A 22,819-nucleotide genomic window follows, 5' to 3' on the forward strand; every position below is an offset into this window, starting at 1 on the left:
GTAATGAGGGCCTCAGAGGAGCTCTAAGGTTCATAATAGGATAGGTGCACACAAGATCCAGGGTAATTTAATTATTTGAACAAAGTCTCTTTGCTTTCTGGTAAAAATAGCAGACAAGAAAATAGGCTTAAATATTTTAATTAGGTTTGAATGATGATCTCTTGATATTAGGAAATCAAACTCAGAGAGGGATGCCATTTACATCCTTTTCTTGAATTTTTAAAAGTAAGATGTTGCTAAAGTTCATTTTGAATGAGTTATAGTAAAAATTTATTAGTATGATATTAACTTACATTATTGTTTTATTCTGTCAACATGTAGATCTATAAAATGACTATCTGCCCTAAGCTCTTCCTGCCATTAATAGTAAATTCAATTTCATTTTTTCTGAAACTTAGCTTGGGATGGCCATAAAGAATTAAATTATTGTTTCTGAGCTAGTCATTGAAATATCTGAATGAATCAAGGTGAAAGCCTTACAAAGGCCTTGCTATTGAAGCAGTCCCAGTTCTGGGGGTTTATCTGTTGAAAACAGTCACAGTATGTGAAGAAATAGCTTACTGAAAGTATGTTTTCACAGTGTTGATTTTTTTTTTAATAGGGAGCAGCCTAAACATCTGAAGAAAATATTATAAATAAGATGGTACAGAGGATTATTGTATAACCATTAACTATGATGTTGCAGGAGAATATTTTGAAATGACATCAAAAATGTTTACAGTGTTTTTAGTAATAAAGCAGGTCGCAGAATGTTATCTATTGTACATTACTGACTTTGTTTAAAAACATACACTGGTGAACTTTAGCCTCTACTACAAAGCTATAATCATCAAGACAGCGTAATATTGGCACAAAAACAGACACATAGACCAATGGAATAGAACAGAGACCCCAGAATTGGACCCACAAATGTACGGCCAACTAATCTTTGACAAAGCAGGAAAGAGTATCCAATGGAAAAAGGACAGTCTCTTTAACAAATGTTGCTGGGAGAACTGGACAGCAACATGCAGAAGAATGAAACTAGACCACTTTCTTACACCATTCACAAAAATAAACTCAAAATGGATGAAGGACCTGAATGTGAGACAGGAAACCATCAAAACCCTAGAGGAAAAGCAGGAAAAAACCTCTTTGACCTCAGCCACAGCAATTTCTTACTTGACACATCTCCAAAGGCAAAGGAATTAAAAGCAAAAATGAACTATTGGGACCTCAGCAAGATGAAAAGCTTCTGCACTGCAAAGGAAACAATCAACAAAACTAAAAGGCAAACAATGGAATGGGAAAAGATATTTGCAAATGACATATTGGATAAAGGGCTAGTATCCAAAATCTATAAAGAAATAACCAAAGTCCAAACCCAAAAAACAAATATTCCAGTGAAGAAATGGACAGCAGACATGAATAGACACTTTTCTAAAGAAGACATCCAGATGGCCAACAGACACATGAAAAGATGCTCAACGTCACTCCCCATCAGGGAAATACAAATCAAAACCACACTGAAATACCACTTCACGCCAGTCAGAGTGGCTAAAATGAACAAATCAGGAGACTACAGATGCTGGAGAGGATGTGGAGAAACAGGAACCCTCTTGCACTGTTGATGGGAATGCAAACTGGTGCAGCTGCTCTGGAAAACAGTGTGGACGTTCCTCAAAAAGTTAAAAATAGATCTACCCTATTACCCACCAATAGCACTGCTAGGAATCTACCCAAGGGATACAGGAGTGCTGATGCATAAGGGCACTTGTACCCCAGTATTTATGGCAGCACTTTCAACAATAGCCAAATTATGGAAAGAGCCTAAATGTCCTTCAACTGATGAATGGGTAAAGAAGATGTGGTTTATATATACAATGGAATACTAGTTGGTAATGAGAGAGAATGAAATCTGGCCATTTGTAGCAATGTGGATAGAACTGGAGGATATTATGCTAAGTGAAGTAAGTCAGGCAGAGAAAGATACCACGTTTTCACTCATAAGTGGATCCTGAGAAACTTAACAGAACCATGGGGGCGTGGAAGGGGGGAAAATGTTACAGAGAGGGAGGGAGGCAAATCAAAAGAGACACTTAAATACAGAGAACAATCTGAGGGTTGATGGGGGTGGGGGAGAGGGGAAAGTAGGTGATGGGCATTGAGGAGGGCACCTGTTGGGATGAGCACTGGGTGTTGTATGGAAACCAATTTGACAATAAATTTCATATATTAAGAAAAAAAAAGGAAACCAGTTTGACAATAAATTATATTTAATATAAAAAAAAACATACACTGGTGAGAAATACAAAACCATGTTGAGAGTATACTGTCTAGGAAGTAAGATTGGAGTAATTGTTATTTTCTTCTTTATGTTTATCTGTGTTTTAATAAGAAAAGTTTAAATGTCTAATTTTTTAGAGCAAGGCATCCTTAGCATGTTGTGTCATTCTGAGACTTCTCATTGCAGTCTGCTAGTGTTTGAGTGTGTATTGAGGGTGAAGGTGCAGGGTTGGTGGTGGTAAAGATGGAGGAAAATCCCAAGTAAGGGTCCTTGCTCTATTTTTATTAGGATCAGGAGGCTTGCAAATGTGATGGGAGTGCACAAAGAGACAGTGAAATCATGGACACATGGGCGTGAGAGAAATGGGGTTTTGAAGATATGCGGTGTTAGGGGTTTGGGCTAATACAAAACAAAATCCTGGCACCAGGCAGAAGGTTGTTTACAGTAGATGTGAGGCCCCACCTCTGTTTACCTAAACTGGTCTAGGGGACAAGAAAGACAGAGCATGCTGTGTCAGGGTCAACAAGGCACCTCTCTTTAGCTAATTAGCTCCTCTCTGGGCAGCTTGGCCCTGCAGCGGTCCATAGCCCTATTTACCAGTTTACCTAATTTGTTCCTTCCTTCCTGTGAAAGCAGCTTTCTGCTATTGTACTAAGTTGGGGGGGGGGGGGCATTTCCACTCTGAACACCTAATCTTTTTAACTCATCCTCATCCTGAGATTCCCTATTCCTATACCTTTGTCCTATATTGGGACCTTTGCCCCGCTTTACCTATACTGGGGCCTTTGCCCGGTTTACCTAATCTTATTTACCTAAATTGTTTACTCAAACTTGGGTGTGTACATCCTATGGATTTCTAATTCTTTATGCCTTGTTAACCTATCAGTGCAAGCTCAGGGAATTCCTAAGCTTATTCCCCACAGTAAAAAGTAATGGTAAAAAGGGAATTTTAAAAGCAAGAGAAAACAAGACAGTTACATACAAAGGAAACCCCGTAAGGCTATCAGCTGATTTTTCAACAGAAACTTTCCAGTCCTATCTTTTTTGAGAGCCACAATTCAACCCACTGTAATTATGAAAGAAATTTGAGAATTAAAAATAATTGGTAGTAGCCCAAGTGTCCATTGATAGATGAATAGATAACAAAGATGTGGTGTGTGTGCGTGCGTGTGTGTATTTACTCATATAACGGTATGTTACTCAGCCATAAAAATGAATGAGATCTTGCCATTTGCAACAATATGGATAGATCTAGAGGGTATAATGGTAATTGAAATAAGACAGAGAAAGAGAAATACCATATAATTTCCCTCATATGTGGAATTTAAGGAAGAAAAAAAAAGAACAAAGGAAAAACGAGATAAACGAAAAAACAGACTCTTAACTATAGGGAACAAACTGATGGTTACCAAAAGGGAGGGAGGTAGGAAAATGGGTAAAATAGGTGACAAGGATTAAGAATATACTTAATCATGATGAGCACTGAGTAATGTATAGAATTGTTGAATCACTATATTGTATACCTGAAACTAATATAACACTGTGTTATAAATGTATGTTATCTATACTGGAATTGGCGGGGGTGGGGGAGTGGGGGGAGCCAGGAACATACCACAAATGCCAGCCTGACAAGTGTTGGGCTTTCAAAGCCATGGTCGGTTTAAAGCTTTTCCCATCATGTGCCAATAAAAATCCTATTGGCCCAGAAGATCTTATGAAGTCATTGTGGAAGCTGTCTAGATGGCCCTGTGGAATGAGAAAATACATGTGCCACTGGCTTCATCAAATGAGCCCCCTCAGTGGTCATTCCCAGGGCCTGGGAGGCCAAGTTGCACTTCCAGGGGCAGATACTGATTCAGTTGGTGAAAAGAAGACAGATGAGAGGCCCTGAGCTACTGATCTCTTGCTGTACAATTAAACTGGAATATGAGTGTGGCAAAAAAAAAAAAAAAAAAAAAAAAAAAAGTTTTATGGTAATGCATGTAAATGTTTTTAAAAACTCAAATCAGTAGGGGTGCCTGGTTGGTTGAGCATTTGACTCTTGATTTCAGTCCAGGTCATTATCCCAGGGTTGTGGGATTGAGCCTCACATTGGGCTCCACACTGAGCGTGGAGTCTGCTTAAGATTCTCTCTCTCTCCCTCTGGCCCAATCCCCTGCTTGCGTGCTCTTGCTCTCTCTAAAAAAACAGAAAACAGAAAACCTTCAATCAGTATAGAGGGCCACAGTTCCCACAATTTCTCGTCTTATACAGAATTTAGATGACACCCTTGTATGCCTTCCTTCCTTCACTTTACTCACCCACTTTCTGTGAATCATGGACGTTAGAGACGATGTGCTTGCTTTTACTTCTCAGCTATGATGTTAATTTTACATTGTCAAGAGTTACTTCTGTTTTCCTATAATAACTGTCTTCTTTGTTTAATTTATAGTTTATATCTAACAAAAACAAGAGCATTTACATTTTTATGATCTTTGTTTAACAAAGAACCAAGGAAGGTGATCAGATGCTAAGAAAAGGAAATGTAATTTATATCACTGGGATGTGTTTTTCGTGTGTTCTGCCCCTTAAAGGAAATGATCCAAGCATCAAAATCAAAATGAATTCTCTTTCCTTATACTCCCCTAAATTATCCCCTATTTTAATGTGCTTCATGTTTGGACTGTAACTTTGTTATTTAGCACTTTTGAAATCTTTTTGTCTATGGTGTTCTGAAGCAGTGAGAGTACATCTAAATGTGACTTCATCCTGTTTTCTCTGTTTATATATGTTTTTTCTTTTGATGCTCCCAATTAGATACATCCATTGGATTGTTCATCTGTCTTTTAACTTTTTTTCTTTTTAACTTTCATTTTCTAGCTTTCTTTGGCTTTTTCTAGTTTCTCTCCTATTAATATTTGATTTTTAGAAACATATTTATAGTTTTCCTGATCTCACGCTTATTTTCCAGTAGGTGCCTTTTTATAGGTGCTTATTCTTGTTTTATGGTGTAAGATTTTCTCAAAAACCCTTAGGCAGCTTTTTGTTTGTTTCTAATGCTCTTCTTCTCCCTACATTATTGCCGTTTCATGATGAAATATCTGATGAGCAATGAGACGTTAGTTGGAGTAGGTAGGGTGGGTTTCCTTTGCCATTTTGTGGATAGGAGTTTCTCCTCATGAGGCTTCCCCCCTGGATAAGAAGGTAGGGATTGCAACTAACAGATTTTACTATGTGAATGTGTTTTTGAATTGCAGTTGGGCTTCTCATATGCCAGAATAAGGAGGCTTTATTCTGGAACTCTGATACCCTCACTAGATGCGGTAGCTCCCCACACAGAGTAGATGGATCCATTTCTTTAGCACAGTGCTGTGGTTTTTGCCAAACAGTAAAGCCTGGTTTGCTGGGATGCCCTCATTCTTTCCCTACCCCCATCCACCCACCTACCAAAAAATTATCAACAGTTCTGTGACTTGTCTTTCAGTTGATTTTCCTGTTTCGTTTCAGCCATCCACTCCTACTCTCCATTCCTGCCGACTACAACCTAGAAGCCTCTCAAGGGCTCTGCTGAGAATATTGGCTCCCACTTCTCTTGTACCATTGTAACTTTTTCCTGTGTGTATTCTGAACTTCATTTTGTTTTATCCATTAATACTTTCCCACTTGCTGTTTTCTAAAATTTCAAGATCTCTTGTTTATCAGTAACACCTCTGCACGCCTAAAAACTTCTCTTTATTTAATGACTGCCATTTTGGTGGACATTTTGGAGAGAGGCTAGGCAAGTGTATATACTCATCCCGCCATTCTTTTTAATTTTTTTTTTAAGTTTATTTTGAGAGAGAGAGAGAGAGAGAGAGAGAGAGAGAGCAGTGGAGGGGCAGGGAGAGAGGGAGAGAGAGAATCCCAAGCAAACTCCACACCAGCAGCACTGAGTGTGATTGGGGCTTGTGATCTGAACCGAAATCAAGGGACGCTTAACTGACTGAGCCACCCAGGTGCCCCTCATCCTGCCATTCTTAATTGGAAACAGCTGAATTAATTTTAGATACATTATTGATTTATTTTTTATTTTTTACTACTCTTCCCTTTAGCTCAGTACCTTGTGGATTCCAAATAGTTGACATATTGAAGAAATGACTTAAAGTCAGTACATAAACTGACTGAAAATTGTTTAACTTTTTAGAATACAGGAGCTGATGTCTGATGATCAGCGAGAAGCTGGTCGGATTCCACGAACAATAGAGTGTGAACTTGTTCATGATCTTGTGGATAGCTGTGTCCCAGGAGACACAGTGACTATTACTGGAGTTGTCAAAGTCTCAAATGCTGAAGAAGGTATGGTATAACTCTTCTCATTTTGATTGTCCCTCAATAATTTGTTAGCAGTCATCTTTTTTCTTTTTAAAGTACTTTTGAATCTACACTAGTATAGGGAAGGCTTGTTTCTTATACAGGTGAAACTTTTCCTTCAAAATAAAGGTTTATTTGTAGCTTATTGTGCCTTTCTTTTACATGCTATTCAAGTCTTTGTAGGGAAAATGAAAATACCAATTATTGTACTTCATGCTTTGAAATTTACAGGTTCTCGAAATAAGAATGACAAATGCATGTTCCTTTTGTACATTGAAGCAAATTCTGTTAGCAATAGCAAAGGACAGAAAACAAAGACTTCTGAGGATGGGTGTAAGCATGGAGCACTGATGGAGTTTTCACTTAAAGACCTTTATGCCATCCAAGAGATTCAAGCTGAAGAAAACCTGTTTAAACTCATTGTCAAGTATGTATGAGGTTATCTGAAATTTTATTATGTATATGTACCATAGGGGTGCTCTTGGCTACTAGTAAGAAAAAAACTAGTCAAAATGGTTGCAAATTACAATTCACAGGTCAAATCCAGCTAACTGCCAATTTTTATATGACGCATAAGCTAAGAATGGTTTCTGTATTTTGTAATGGCTGAAAAAAAAAGAGTATTTCATGACACACAAAATTATATGAAATTCAAATTTCACTGCCTGTAACTAAACTTTTATTGGAACACAGCCACAGTCATTCATTTATGTAGAGTCTGGCTGCTTTCCAGCTGCAATGACAGAGCTGAGTAGTAACAGAGAATGGCTCACAGATATTTACTGTCTGTTCCTCTGTAGAAAAGTTTGCTGATTTCTAGTTTTATCCATAAAGAAAATTTACTATCTCACACAGGAAGTTAGTTACTCAACAGAAGAGTGATGGGACTATGAATTCCAGTCACTTCAATTAGTGGTATGTCAGGGGTTGTTTGTTTACTTTCAAAAAGGAAGAAAGATATCACATAGAAGTCACTTCAATAAGTATTTCATAATATTCTTTTATTTCCATGTTTTTGCCATGTAGTAGAGAAGAAGCAAAGTAGAGGCATTTTTGCTTTAATGGTTAAGAGGTTTTTTTGTTTTGTTTTTTTAAGATAAATCTAAGTTAGAATCCTTCTTCAACCACTTAACTTCCATTGTGGTTGGATGCATGTTACTTATTATCGCCTTGATTTTTATCTTCCTAAAATAGAAATAATAAATTCCTGTCTCAGAAGGTTGTACCAAAGATTAAATGAAATTCAATAATATATTTAATTTAACACAACATGCTGTTATTTTAAAACATTGACAATTTTTTGGACAGTTTTGAAGAAACAATAAACAAGAGAGACTGAAAATTGGATATACCTAAGGGTGGTGAAGATCTGAGGTTTTGAAATGCGTTGCATTTTCCTTCACCTAGGCTTAGGACACTTTAGAGAATTTGACTCTTTTTGCGTTGAATATGTTAATTAACTGACTAAGAAAGTACGCAGTTCCTCAGGGGATTCTTTGTCCCTAAACCCTCAGAGACTTCCTGTGAATGGGTAGCCATCCAGACCCACCCTGGGAGAGGAGGTACTCTGAGCTGAAGTGGGGGTGTGATCTGCGGATCAGTGACTGTGTGGTATGTGGGCTCTGAGCAGATGGGGAGGAGTAACCTGGTTGAAGATCAAAACGCCTCTTCAATTGGTTCCTCTTACCCATTATAAATAAGAACAAATGTTTGCAGTGGTCCTTCTGCTATACTTAACTTACAGAAAGGTTTTCTTCCCACAGGTTGCTTTTACCCTTCAGTTCTAAATTTGTAATTTCAGCATCAAAAACCAGAAGTTTTCATTTGTTAACCTTGCAGGGGTTGACAAATTAGGCAGGCTGCCTGGTTTTGTAAACAAAGTTTTACTGGAACACATCCCTGTCCATTCATCTACACATTGCTTTCACACAAGTTGAGTCGTTGTGACCCAGACAGTAAAATTGAAAAGATACAGTTTCTGGCCCTTTAAGGAAAAGTTTGTCTACCTTCGTTAGAGTAACAAGTAGAAGACCATGAAAGCAGAATGCAGAAGACAGTGGAAGGTTATGTTTTAGTTTAGGTTCCTTCAGAAGCAATGATTTGGGTAAGCATTTATTTGGGAGGTGATCCCCAGAAATACTGGAAAGGGAATGGGGGAGTGAGAGAAAGGGTGGTAGTGTATGGTGCCTCAATGAGGAGGTTACTATAAGCATCCAGGGCTTAATCCTCTTGAGACCTCGAGATACTAGACTGTGTAGAACTAGCCTCAGTATTTTTCTATCCAAGGGCCTAGATTTGGGGCTACCCTTGGAATATTCTATAACCCAGCACTTTCAGCCTGTCCTGCCTGCCTGCTGCTGCTGCTTCTGCAGCCAGAAAAAGCCCTTCAACAGACAGGTGGAGGTGTGTGGTCAGAAGCTAGCAGTAATTATGTGGGAACATGCTTAACAGTGAGCACCAGGGGGATGTGGCAGGACAGCAACTTCTGTGTTTACATGTATTAAAAGGGATAATGATTTATACTTAACTCCTGGTTACATCTCTTCCACTCTGGCCTTTTCTGTGTGACCCTTGTTTTTACAATTGGTAAATGTAAATATACCTCTTTGTAGTCATATATGGTCTTATTCTGATCCTTTGAGTTGAGCTGAAAAAATGAAATTTTATCTCCTCTTAAAGTATCATTTACTCAATTCACCCATTAGTCTTCTTTCCATGACTTGGCTACACAGCTGCCTATTCATGTAAAATGCAATATAATTCTGTATCCTAAAGTAGAAGACCATGATTATGATGTGTTAAAGGCTGGAGATGGATCAACCATATATTTGGTTACTTTAAAATGCTTTGCGGGGTGCCTGGGTGGCTCAGTTGGTTAAGTGTCCAACTCTTGATTTCAGCCCAGGTCATGATCTCATGGTTCTAAGATCAAGCCTGCATTGGGCTCTATGCTGGGCATGGAGCCTACCTGAGATTCTCTCTCTCCCTCCCCAACTGCCCATCCCCTCCTTGCACACACACTCTCTCAAAAAAATAATAAATACAATAAAAATACATTTAAAAAAATAAATGCTTTGCAAGTATCCTGTCTCCCTTACACAGGCACAGTTTTTAAAGCATTCTTCCCTTTATGGATTAACCAAGAACTTTGAGAAATTTACTGGTAGAATAAAATGTCTTGGGTTGTTTGAGGGATGTAAACTATATGTTTGTCTTTATTTTTTTATGCTAAATAAACCAAGTTAAGCAAGTTGTAAAGTAAATCCTCTAATGGATTGATGAAATGAAAATAAGAATTTCTAAGTTGTATTTTGTTTTTCAGCTCACTTTGCCCTGTCATTTTTGGTCATGAAGTAAGTATTTTACTTCATCTTTACCCAAAAATACATAAAGTTGGCAAAAAAAATAGCTAATTTCTGTTAGCCAGATGTTTGTATTTTAATAGGTCATTATTCTCCAGAAATGAATGATGTGAAAGGCAAACTATAGCTTCTTGTAATAACAAGCTACTTACTAATTCAAGCTAATAGGAATGAGGTTCTTTAAAGTGACTTTAGGTGTAAAGTATTAAAGCAGAAGCTAACAAATATTTCCCAGTTTTGTGGAGTAGATTCATGCTTTGCAAGGTAGGTCTTTACTCAGTAAAGATACCTCTTTGATTTTATGTGCTTCCTACCTTTTGCTTTTTAATCATTTACATTATGGAAGTTTATATTTTAATTTCCTTAGGAAAAAAAGTAAAGTTCAATCATGCTTTTAAAAAAAAATCTCAAATAAATGTAAATATAGAGGGAAGAACATCCCTTTTTTGCTAGTCATCTTTATGTTTTTCTTACTTTGGGGGTCCCCCCCTCTTCTTTCACACTTGAGCTTGTTAAAGCAGGCTTGGCATTAGCACTCTTTGGAGGAAGCCAAAAATATGCAGATGACAAAAACAGAATTCCAATTAGAGGAGATCCACATGTCCTTGTTGTTGGAGATCCAGGCTTGGGAAAGAGTCAGATGCTACAGGTAGGAAATCAATCATCTCATATTTAATGTATTCCTTATAAAATGTGTGATTGATTCACAAGTGAATTTTCTCAAAGCATGCAGTGTTTGTGTTCTAGAGGATATAGTTGGTCTGGTGGTATAAGTGAATTGGGGTTTATGTGAGTAAGATGTCACTTCTATCTGGCCATCCTTTCAAATCGAGTCAGTCTCTGTCACACAGACTGTTGCAGGCATGCTGGTCTATTGAGAGATTACCTATTGTGAAATGTTAACCATTTCTCTAACCCCCTGCTTTTTTTGCGTGGTATCAGTTTTGGTAGTCTTTTTTGTTGTGGCTTCACCTATGAACAGAATAGTTTGTGAAAGTAAAGAGCAGGGAAGCAAGGTCACACATTCTCTGATCACACAACTACATAAACAGTGTATTGAGCTTAAGGAACAGTGTGATAAAGGTAAGAGATCTGTCTCTATACATCTTCACTGCTCTGAGTTTAAAGCAAGGCAACTTCTGTGAAAAACTTCTTGTTGGTCCCCAGGAAGATTCTGCCTCTGCCAATCAGAGCCTTGTGGTTCTCCCCATCAGGGCTTATGATGGCCCTAGAAGGCTCTGCTTGTTGGAATGCTTGTGGTTGCATTTGAGTGACACCTGGTAAGTCAGCCATAATGTCCTTTCTGAGAATGCCCATGTGTCCCCATTCCTCACCACCACCCCCAGTGTAGAAAAATGTGACCAGACCAGGGGTCTCTTTGCTAAGTTGTAGTCCTGCAGCTACTGCATCTTTGTCCAGGGGTCAGAACCTTGGTTGCATATCAGAATCACCTTTGGAACTCTTTGAAAATCCTGGGGCCTGCCTAGTCCAACTGAATTAAGAGTGTCTGGATTAGGGTCCTAGTGTCTGTGTGCAGATAACCCACCACAGGTGATTGTGCTGTGCAGCAACCAGGATTGAGAACGACTTTGACGTCATCATTGCATTATAAACCCACTGTCCTTCACATCAGAATCATTATATATTCCCTACATTTGATTGTTACATCAGCCATCATTATAATTCCTAAGCTGACATTTCATTTATGTTTCCATGTTCCTTTGGACCAACTGGGCCTACTTTAAAAAAAAAAACAAAAACAACTCTGTCCTGAGCCCTTGCTAGAAACCTGACAGCAGAGACACAGCACCTAGTTTTAGGGGAAACAGTTGATGATAAAAATAAAAACAGGATACCTAGCCAGATTATGCATGTAAAAGGTCCATGTGTGGACCTGAATTGTTACAGCTTTCTTTTCTGTCTTTTATATCATTGTGTATATAGCGAATTAGTGTATTATAGGTTGAAGCCTGGTTAACTTCCACAGTGGCTAGTTATCTATACAAATAAATCTTACAGTTTATACATTTTGCTTACGGTGTGTAAAAGTTCCATTTTTCTCTCTTACTCCTTTTTATCCCCCTCTTACTCCTTTTTTATTTAAGAAATAGATATTAGCAGATAATGGTTTCAGAATACATTTAATGGTACTGAAAAAAATTTAATACTAAGAAATGGCATCGGCAACTTTTCATAGTTTTTAGACCTGGAATAATGCCTTTTAAACCATGGGCTCAATTTAAAAATAGAAGCTGTAATGTTGGTGGAAATTAAATGTTGTAAACAGAGGAGGGTATTTGGATGTAAGTCTTCTAGCCCTGCTAAACCAGTTTTTAAAAATTAGGCTAATACTAACAGTCATCATTTACTTTATATTTTTAATCCTCTTTTCCTCTGACCATTTAGTAAGCCATCATCATCCTCTCAGACTAATAAGGGATTACAAATAACAAAAATAGTGAGGGGCGCCTGGGTGGCTCAGGTGGTTAAGCATCCAACTCTTGATTTCCGCTCAGGTCATGATCTCAATGGTGGTGGGATTGAGCCCCCACATCAGGCTCCATGCTGAGAGCCTGCTTAGGATTCTCTCTCTCTCTCTCTCTCTCTCTCTCTCTCTCTCTCTCTCTCTGCCCTTCCCTTGCTCACACTCTCAGAATAAACATTTTTAAAAATGATAGCTACTGTTTATAAGCTAGATATCATAGGGCCCCTTGGGTTGGGCACTGCACATGTCCAGAGCACACTATCAACATAGCAGTGTGAACATTGTCTCCTGTGGTTATGCAGTGCACAGCACGCACAGTGGCCTTGCATTGGGCACTTACTATGTGCCAGGTACCAGATTTAAGTGCCTTATATACAAAAATCTCATTTATTCCTCAGGGATATACGTGATTAAACAAGGAAGCTGAGGCTCAGAGAGATCTGAGAGCAGCATAGCCAGTATATGGTAGAGCCAAAATTTAAACAGGTTTTCTTGGGGCACCTGGTGGCTCAGTCAGTTAAGTATCCGACTCTTGATCTCAGCTCAGTTCATGATCTCAGGGTCATGAGTTCAGGCCCCATGTTGGGGCCTAGGCGTAGAGCTTGCTTTAAGAAAAAGAATAATAACAAAAACCCAGGTCTGCTTGACTCTGGAAGTCCACACTTTTAACTCTTATGTTATTTAATCACTTTTCTGACCTGCCGTAGCTTGTTTACTCAGGTGAGCATTATTGAGCCACTTTATTACCTGATGTATAAAGAAGCATTGAAGCCTTTGAAATTAAAATTGGTACTCATGTGTTTTCTGTTTGAACGTGAAAACGAAGCATAAAATGAAGTTGTATAATATTCACATGACCACAGTCATCAGAGGCAGGCTGCCTGGATTTGATTGAATCCTCACCTCCCACCTTCATAGCTACTGTGAGTTAGTGTATGCAGGGCTTGGTTTCTACGTGATTAAGTGGGGATGTAATAATGCCTTCCTACCTCACTACTGTGGTAGTGAAGATTGTATAGTAAAACTGTTAGAAGAATACCTGGCAGGGGTGCCTGGGTGGCTCAGTCGATTAAGCGTCCGACCTTGAATTTTGTTCAGGTCATGATCTCATGGTTCATGAGATCAAGCCCTGCATCAGGTTCTGTGCTGACAGTGCAGAGCCTGCTTGGGATTCTCTCTCTCTCCGCTCTCTGCCTCTCCCCTGCTCGTGCTTTCTCTCTGTCTCCCTCCCTCCCTCCCTCCCTCCCTCCCTCTCTCTCTCTCTCTCTGTCTCTCTCTCTCTCTCTCAAAAATAAATAAATAAACTTAAGCAAAAAGAATTTCTGGCATATAGCTGATATTTGTAAGCAGTTACTATTTGTTTTTCTTTTACTTTGGTTGATTCTCTTAAACCTTTTGTTTCCTTAGGCAGTATGCAATGTTGCTCCACGTGGTGTGTATGTTTGTGGTAATACCACAACCACCTCTGGTTTGACTGTAACTCTTTCAAAAGATAGTTGCTCTGGAGATTTTGCTTTGGAAGCTGGTGCCCTTGTACTCGGTGATCAAGGTAAGAGACCAAACTCTCCACTGTTTACAACATTTAATTTTTCACTAATATTACAGCTTCTATTTTTAAATTGAGCCAAGGGTTTTAAAGGTATTATTCCAGATCTAAATAATTAGTAATTCTGGGGCTTTTGGGTTTTTTTTTTTTTTTAAGTCTTTTCCAGTTCATTTCTTTACATTCTGTTCAAGAGGCATTTGGACAGCACTGTATTGACCAGTGAGTTGAGAATGAGTGCCAGAAAAAAATAACCGGAAATGCAGTTTACCCTGCGGAATTGAAACTGGTACTTAATGTCATTCATTGTCAGAATCTTGTGATAGACACAATTATATATCAAGTCAGTCAAGTCAAATAGGTATAGATAACTCCTTGCACTTCCCATTTCATATCAACCATCACAATTGTTTAAAAGACTGTTTTAAAGCTTTACGTCAAGCTCCCTGTGGGGTGGAATATGGTTATCTGTTGACTGCCACATTTATCTTGTCTAATACATAGGTGCATAGTAAGTACTTGCTGAATGCATTACTATTACTTAGTTCAGAATACTTCGAGATGCCTTGGAACTGAAAATAAGGTAAATGTTGTTATCCTTTACTCTCAGAGGATTTACAATAAGAATTTAGACTATTACATTATAATTAGAATTTTGCTGTATTTTAACCCATCTCATTGGATGTTTGTCAGGATTTGATGGAGAGTTTATAAGAAATCCAGTTGGAGGGCTTAGCAAGAAGGGATCTCTGATTAAGCATTGCTACCTAAGTTTCTCTTTGTGATGCTGTAACTCTATTGGAAACATGTTCCTATGTATGCGTCAGGCAGTGCCCAGATTCCAGTCCAGTCAAGGCCATTCATTCCTTTGTTTGCTGGCGACCTCCACATTTCTGAATCCAGATCCTATCAGCAGCCCCCACCCACCCCCTTCCTTAATACTTTACCTGCTTGGTTTCCAGGACACTCTACTCTTCTGGTTTTCTTACTTCATTAACTCTTCCTTCTCAGTCTTGGTCTTTATCTCCCTAACCTTAACTGGTTGGCACCTCCAGGTGCTTAGGTTTTGTACCTATTTTCTTCTTAGTCTATGTTACCTTCTCAATGATCTTATCTAGTCTCATGGCTTTGCCTACCTATATGCCAAAAATTTCCAAATTTATATCTCTTCTTCCTTGAACTCCAGGCACATTTTTTTTTTTTTTTGAGAGAGAGAGAGAGGGAGGGAGAGAGAGAGAGCATGAGCAAGCGCAAGCAGGGGAGGGGTAGAGGGAGAGAGAAAATCTTAAGCAGTCTCCATGCCCTAACTTGGGGCTCAATCTCACAAAATCAAGAGTTCGATGCTTAACTGAGCCAAAATCAAGAGTTGGATGCTTAACTGACTGAGCCATCAGGGCACCCCCAGGCACATATTTCTTTTTTTATTTTTTTAATATATGAAATTTATTGTCAAATTGGTTTCCATACAACACCCAGTGCTCATATCAAAAGATGCCCTCTTCAAAACCCATCACCCACCCTCCCCACCCTCCCACCCCCCATCAGCCCTCAGTTTGTTCTCAGTTTTTAAGAGTCTCTTATGCTTTGGCTCTCTCCCACTCTAACCTTTTTTTTTTTTTTTTTTTCCTTCCCCTACCCCATGGGTTCCTGTTAAGTTTCTCAGGATCCACATAAGAGTGAAAACATATGGTATCTGTCTTTCTCTGTATGGCTTATTTCACTTAGTATAACACTGCCCAGTTCCATCCACGTTGCTACAAAAGGCCATATTTCATTCTTTCTCATTGCCACGTAGTACTCCATTGTGTATATAAACCACAGTTGATGGACATTTAGGTTCTTTCCATAATTTGGCTATTGTTGAGAGTGCTGCTATAAACATTGGGGTACAAGTGCCCCTTATGCATCAGTACTCCTGTATCCCTTGGGTAAATTCCTAGCAGTGCTACTGCTGGGTCATAGGGTTCTTAATGCCTGTTTTTACAGTATCTCTATAACTTCCTCAGACTTAACACATCCGAAATCAAAATTCCGATATTCTCCTTCAGACCTATTTTTATAGTCTTTCCCATCTCAGTCAATGATAATTCCATCCTTCTATTTGCTAAAATCAGAAAATGTACAGTCATATTTGGCTTTTACATATACCCCACATCCAGTCTATTAACAAATATTGTGGGCTCTACCTTCCATATATATATATATATATATATATATATATATATATATATATATGTATATATATACAGTATCGAGACTCTTCTCCATTGCTGCTACCCTGATCCAAGACACCATCATCTCTTACATGGATTATTACTGTGATCTCCTAGTTGGAATGCTTGTGACCACCCTTGCCCTTTCCATTGTTCTTAACAAGGCAGAACAATCCTGTTAAAACTCAGATAAAGTTATTCTCCTGCTCAAAACCCTCCAGTGGCTTCCTATCTCACTCGGAGTGAAAGCTCAAGGCTTGACAGTAGTCCAGGGCCATTCACATTCTGGCCTTTTAATCACCTCTTTTGCCTCATTATCTACTACTTCCTTCTTATTCTCCAGTTACACCACCAGCACATTTTACATTCCTGCATTAGGCTTTTTTACTTGTTATTCCCTTTGCCTGTGCTTCCCTTACTCCAGATAAGTCCACAAGGCTTGTTCCCTTTCCTCCTTGAAGTTTTTGCTCAAATGTCCTTTCCTTACCCGAGAAAACTGATCTTATATAATTATGCCTATCTCATGTAGTTGTTGAAATATACTATCTTTTGAATATGCATATCTCTTATTTCACCTGTTTGAACATAAGTCTTTAAGCTTTCTGAGGGTCATTCGTATCTTCATTTTTGTAGCACTCACAACACATGCCTTGCCTATGAAAAATGTTGAATGAGAAAATATTACATAAAAGTTAGTTACGACAAGTGTTTTATTTGCTGTAAAACAAGCACAAATTCTCTACTGTATGACATTTTATAATTTTAACTGCTGGAAACAATTACAAATAATTTCCTTATTGTGGAACAGTTTCCATCCTGTAAGATTTGGAACTTAACCAAAGAAATCTTTTTGTCTGTATTATTTTACTGTGACTGTAGGTATTTGTGGGATAGATGAATTTGATAAGATGGGGAATCAACATCAAGCCTTGTTAGAAGCTATGGAACAACAGAGTATTAGTCTTGCTAAGGCTGGCATGGTTTGTAGCCTCCCTGCAAGAACTTCCATCGTCGCTGCTGCAAATCCAGTTGGAGGACACTACAATAAAGCCAAAACAGTTTCTGAGAATTTAAAGTAAGTCTCTTTGGATATTTATACCTTTAATGTATTGAATCCTTATAAATCAATAAGAAAAAGATAACTGAGGACATAATAGTTCACAGAAATGATAATTTCTAGTAAATGTACAAAAACATGTTGAGCACAACAAATTAAAGCAATGAAGTACCATTGATAGCTACCAGATTGGCAAACATTTTATATATTAATAATCATTATTGGCAAAGGGTTGGGAAAATAAGTTCTCACATATTCAGGTTAGCGTATTGAAGGACAACTGGCATGTTTATTATCACTGTTTGAAATATACATTCCATTTGTTTTAGCTAGTTCTACTTTTAGGAATCATACTCACAGAAATAGTCATGTAAGTGCACAGAGACGCATTTACAGGTTGGGTATTATGCCATTGTATATCACAGACAAAAAGCGGAAACAGCTTAAAATGCGCATTGGTAGGAAAGTGGTTAAACTATGGAAGGCTGAACAGTGGAGAATAGCAGGTATAAAAATGGAAGTAGCTCTGTGTGTGCCGATAGGGAAACATGTCTGTGCTTACTGTTAAGTGAAAAGAGCACATTACATATTTACAAATGGGGTATGACCCCACTTTTTCCCCAAAACAGAGTTTGTATTGGTATGTGTGTATGCTTTGTCTTCTAGTTTGTTCTGTACAGGTTGGACAAAAGGCATAGGGAGGGGAAAATAGGTTGAAGTGATTGTGGAAGTGAGAAAAAGACAAAAGAATGCCTCATGTGAAAAATTGGAAGCTTAAATTCTAGAGGGAAAAAACCCAAATTTCCTAGTATTTGATAATTTGTACCTTTAATACAGAAATGGTACATGGCAAAATATACAGTAGTACTTGGAGATGCTATACCACCACCACCAAAAAAGTCAATCTAGGGACCCCTGGGTGGCTCAGTCGGTTAAGTGGCCAGCTCTTGATCTCAGTTCAGGTCTTGATCTCAGGTCATGAGTTCAAGCCCTATGCTGGGTATGAAGCCTACTTTTAAAAAAAAAAAAAAAAAAAAAGTCAATCTATTAGTTTTTCTTATTAAAATGACAAAGTGCTATATTAGAAAGATCCTATTGAACAAGGAGTTGGTTTTTAGATTCTGGTTTTTAGTGGTACCTAAACCTGTTTTGGGGTGTTGACCAAATTCTTTAGCTACTCTGAATTTCAGTTTTATTGTCTCAAATAGAAGGATAATCTGATTGGTGGGATCAGGGACGATGACTAAGTAGAACACAGCATTTTTATTATAATGATTCTAATGACTTCTAAGAAAAAGTGGGTTTTTTAATCTAAATAATCATAGATGCTTTGAGAGACTCAATGTCTTGGTGAAAGAAAACATACAAAAGATTAAAACGACCCAACTAGATAACCCCTGGTGTATCATATAGCATTTGTTTTAAAATTCAAAGGCATTGTGAAACTTACCATTAGGTAGTAATATAGAACACAGACATGGTGTGAGAAGGGGCCTTATCATTAACCTACCAAAGGTAGGTACATGTATGACTGGTGTGTGGCCTGGTGTCTCTCCAGAGTTGGTGGGTGTATCGAATACAAAAGCTATTGTTTGTTTCTTTAACATAAACTTTATTTTTTTAAAGTTCTACATGGAACTTCAATAGTAAATAAGTAAATGGTTTTCTACTTGTTTTGATTCCAATCATTGTTTCTTCCTTCTTCCCTGCCTCTTAGAATGGGGAGTGCCCTGCTGTCCAGATTTGATTTGGTCTTTATCCTGTTAGACACCCCAAATGAGGACCATGATCACTTACTCTCTGAACATGTGATTGCAATAAGAGCTGGAAAGCAGAGAACTGTTAGCGGAGCCACTGTAGCTCGCATGAATAGTCAAGATTCAAATACTTCCGTACTTGAAGTGGTGTCTGATAAACCATTATCAGAAAGATTAAAGGTATGAATGTTTCCGCTCCTTAGTCATTCATTTCGGTTCTGTTTGGATGTCAGAGTTCAGTATGTTGCTTATTGTAGAGTAGTAATATATAAGCTTTCATGCCAAAACCTTTTATATTACAGTAGTAGGGTTTATATAAACTGCATTAGAAATAATCTGTCACCTAGACTCAGAGCTGGAACTACAGTGTTGGGCTTCTTTGGAAAGTCTTTTAGAACTTTATATGTATCTAAACAGGTTATTTTAACAGAAAGATTTTATTTGCTATCCTTGTAATCTTTTTTTATCATGCTTCAGGTGGTTCCTGGAGAAAAAATAGATCTAATTCCCCACCAGCTGTTGAGAAAGTACATTGGTTATGCTCGGCAGTATGTCTATCCAAGGCTGTCCACAGAAGCTGCTCAGATTCTTCAAGATTTTTACCTTGAGCTCCGGAAACAGAGCCAGCGGTTAAATAGCTCACCAATCACTACTAGGCAGCTGGAATCTCTGATTCGTCTAACAGAGGTTTGTTTCAAATTCATGCTTTTTTGACTTAAAAATGGGGGCAAGAGGTGGTATGATTTCTGTCAATTTCCTGCATAATTAACTTGATTTTTCTTCCAGCTGAGAGGCAATTAGAAATGGATGTATAAAAATGTTTAAAAATGTTTGGCCATATCTGTAACAGAGCCAATCAAGCCACTTCTTTCTAGGCACAGAACCAGTTACTAACCATGCAACTCCCCCCCCCCCCCCCCCCCCCCCCCCCCCCGCCCGCCCTTTTAATGACATTGAAGACTCCTGGAGTGTGACAAGTAGTTAGGTTAATTAAGGATTCTGAGATTCTAAGTTGAATATATGGGAGCATGGAATATGTCAGTATTTGATTTGATACATGACAGGTCCATAAGGATAGTACCTGTTTTTCTAATAGCAGTAACATTTATTCACAGGTTTGGAATGCTAAGAGAACTCTGGCAGTTAAAATAGCTGGAGTTTGGGCTTTTTGCTTTAAAATCAGATTATTTCTTCTATGTTGTTTTAACAAATTGGTTAGGCATGATTTCCTGAAAGTAAAAGGCAAGGAAAAACCAAGGGTATTTCATAATCAAATTTTCTGAAATGAACACTCAGAAAGATATATGTTAGATAAAAATAGGTTTTAATCCTACTTTATTTAGTTCATTTATTTAGTTTATTAAGTTTATTTGTTTATGTTGTTGGGGGGGAGGAGCAGAGAGAGAGAGGGAGAGAGAATCCCAAGCAGCCCCTATGCTGTCAGCGTGGAACCCAGTGTGGGGCTCGAATCCACAAACTGTGAGATCATGACCTGAGCCAAAATCAAGAGTTGGACATTTAACTGACTGAGCCACCCAGGTGCCCCTAATCCGTATTTTAAATGAGCGATTGGGGTGCCAGAGTGGCTCAGTCAGTTAAATGTCTGACTTTGGTTCAGTCATGATCTTTTGTTCATAGGTTCGAGCCCCACGTCAGGCTCTGTGCTGACAGCTCAGAGCCTGGAGCCGCTTCAGGTTCTCTGTCTTCCTCTCTCTCTGCTCCTCCACTGCTCGCATACTGTCTCTCTCTCTCTTTCTCAAAAATAAACAAACATTAAAAATTTTTTAAAATAAAATGAGTGATTGTTTTCATACTCAAGTTTTCAGATAATTTTATTCTGACTTTGATATTATAGTCCTCCTCCTGCAATCAGTTTTTGTGTAAAATGAATAAATGAAACAATCTTAGACCTACTTTACCTGCTCAAACAATGTCAAATATACTTACTGTTGTTATTTAAAAATGGTTTTTTTATTTCAAAGGCACGAGCAAGGTTGGAATTAAGAGAAGAAGCAACCAAAGAAGATGCTGAGGATATAGTTGAAGTTATGAAGTATAGGTAAGATTAAATTTTAAATGCTGTTTTAAATGAAATATCAGTCATCGTTTCATCTCAAATTAAATATTTAATTATGCCAAGCAAAATTATTTTTACTTAGCCCATTGGATCCTTTTAACAAACTATATTTTCTTGGTTTAAAATATTTGTATAAAGAAACAATCTTTATATTAAAATGTTTTGAATGGGTATACATTCACATAGTTATAAAATCAATTCAAAAATACATATTTTGAGAATACTCAAAAGGAACAGCCTCATAATGGGTAAAATCATCATTAACACTTAATGACTACCAACCCTTTCAACCAATTCCTAACATTCCCTTTTGTATAAATATCCTGTTGGTTTAATATTCTACTGTGCTTGGACTGTCAGTTTCCTCTTTTACACGATTCAGTACTAGGGTTTGAGGGGTCTTGTAGATGAAAATTTTACCAAGCTGGCTTCATTCCCTCTCTAGTTGACTTCATTGTGTTGGAGACCCTCAGTTGCCATTTGTCAGCAACCAGACAGTCTAGGAATTACTAGACTGTCTCATTCAGTGTGCTGCCAGGGATTCAGTGTACTAGCATGTGAAATAAAGGAGTGGCCATAAATACCAGTTGTCTGCCTGACTTATGGTGGACCTAGCTTCCTGGCAGACCAGACCAATAAGAATCCTAGAGATTGCCTACAGGGCACCTGACTGGCTCAGTTGGTAGAGCACGTGACTCTTGACCTCAGGGTCTTGAGTTCAAGCCCCATGTGAGGTGTAAGGCTTACTTGGAAAAAAAAAAAGATACCTAGAGATTGCCCCAACAGAGATTCTTTTTTCACTAGAAAACAAAGCCACTGAACCTAACCGAAATTACAAAAAATTTGGATTCTAACTTTGTTCCCAATTAAAAACAAGGACCACTAGTAGGGACTCCTTGTTTAATCATAAAAAGTTGCCTCTTAGTTTAGAATTTTTCTTAACAGACTGCTTTTTTTTTTTTTTTAAGTTTGTTATGAGAGAGAGAGGATGCGCATGTGCGTGAGTGGGAGAGGGGCAGAGAGAGAGAGAGGGAGAGAAAATCCCAAGAAGGCTCCATGCTGTCAGCACAGAGCCTGACATGGGGCTTGATCCTGCAAACCATGAGATCATGACCTGAGCTGAAACCAAGAGTCGGCCGGTTAACCAACTGAGCCACCCAGGCTCCCCTGAGCATCCTGCTCTTAAATTCTCCACCTGTGGCAGTGGGGCTATCATTGCTACTCCTGGTTTCCTTTTCCATTTAATGATCTCTCACCCTTTAGACCTACTGGTGCCTGGCTCTACTGAATAATATCATGGATAGACTTGGGCTATCCAGCAAATCAGGGATCAAACTCTTACCTGTAACATTCTCTTTTTAGGCTTTACCCTAAGTTAGTTTCCTTAGGCCTCAGACCCCAGACATTGCCTCAAGCAGCCATCTAGTATTTCCCCACAATAAGTCCACTGGTCTGATTCATTCTCATATCTGAGAATTACACATTATAAATTACACATTAAACCTTTTCAATAAAAATGCCATATTGATTCTGCATGTCTGAATCTTCATGTCGGACAGTGTTTACATGTACTTTTTCCATCCAAGAGGAACTCTTCCATATTTTTTTGTGTAACTTTGTATTTTTTTCTACTACTTCTCAAAGTTGCCTTGCTGGTAATTCTGAATTAGTTTTAGGCTGTCAATTTACTCCTGAACTCCTGAAAAAAGAGATCTCATTGTTAAATATAA

General features: G+C 38.3%; 1 protein-coding gene and 1 long non-coding RNA gene across 8 annotated transcripts in view; one reads left to right on the forward strand and one right to left on the reverse strand.

The window, feature by feature from the left end:
• MCM8 (minichromosome maintenance 8 homologous recombination repair factor) overlaps window positions 1-22,819 on the forward strand; it is a 44,299-nt gene that overhangs the window by 16,904 nt on the left and 4,576 nt on the right. For all 4 annotated transcript variants that reach the window (XR_006200530.1, XR_006200531.1, XM_042931585.1 and 1 more), the window contains exons 9-17: window positions 6,429-6,580; window positions 6,827-7,022; window positions 9,918-9,948; window positions 10,466-10,606; window positions 13,850-13,991; window positions 17,078-17,273; window positions 18,973-19,192; window positions 19,490-19,699; window positions 20,995-21,071. Coding sequence is in view for 2 of the 4 variants with exons in the window: in XM_042931585.1 (XP_042787519.1) it covers window positions 6,429-6,580; window positions 6,827-7,022; window positions 9,918-9,948; window positions 10,466-10,606; window positions 13,850-13,991; window positions 17,078-17,273; window positions 18,973-19,192; window positions 19,490-19,699; window positions 20,995-21,071 (1,365 nt within the window). In the remaining 2 variants the exon portion in view is untranslated. The remainder of the gene's footprint in view (window positions 1-6,428; window positions 6,581-6,826; window positions 7,023-9,917; window positions 9,949-10,465; window positions 10,607-13,849; window positions 13,992-17,077; window positions 17,274-18,972; window positions 19,193-19,489; window positions 19,700-20,994; window positions 21,072-22,819) is intronic.
• LOC122215798 overlaps window positions 17,162-22,819 on the reverse strand; it is a 28,430-nt gene continuing 22,772 nt past the window's right edge. For all 4 annotated transcript variants that reach the window (XR_006200534.1, XR_006200533.1, XR_006200536.1 and 1 more), the window contains one exon: window positions 17,162-17,237. This is a non-coding gene — a long non-coding RNA (uncharacterized LOC122215798). The remainder of the gene's footprint in view (window positions 17,238-22,819) is intronic.

This window comes from Panthera leo, chromosome A3 (genome assembly GCF_018350215.1).
Source record: "Panthera leo isolate Ple1 chromosome A3, P.leo_Ple1_pat1.1, whole genome shotgun sequence".
NCBI lineage: Eukaryota > Metazoa > Chordata > Mammalia > Carnivora > Felidae > Panthera > Panthera leo.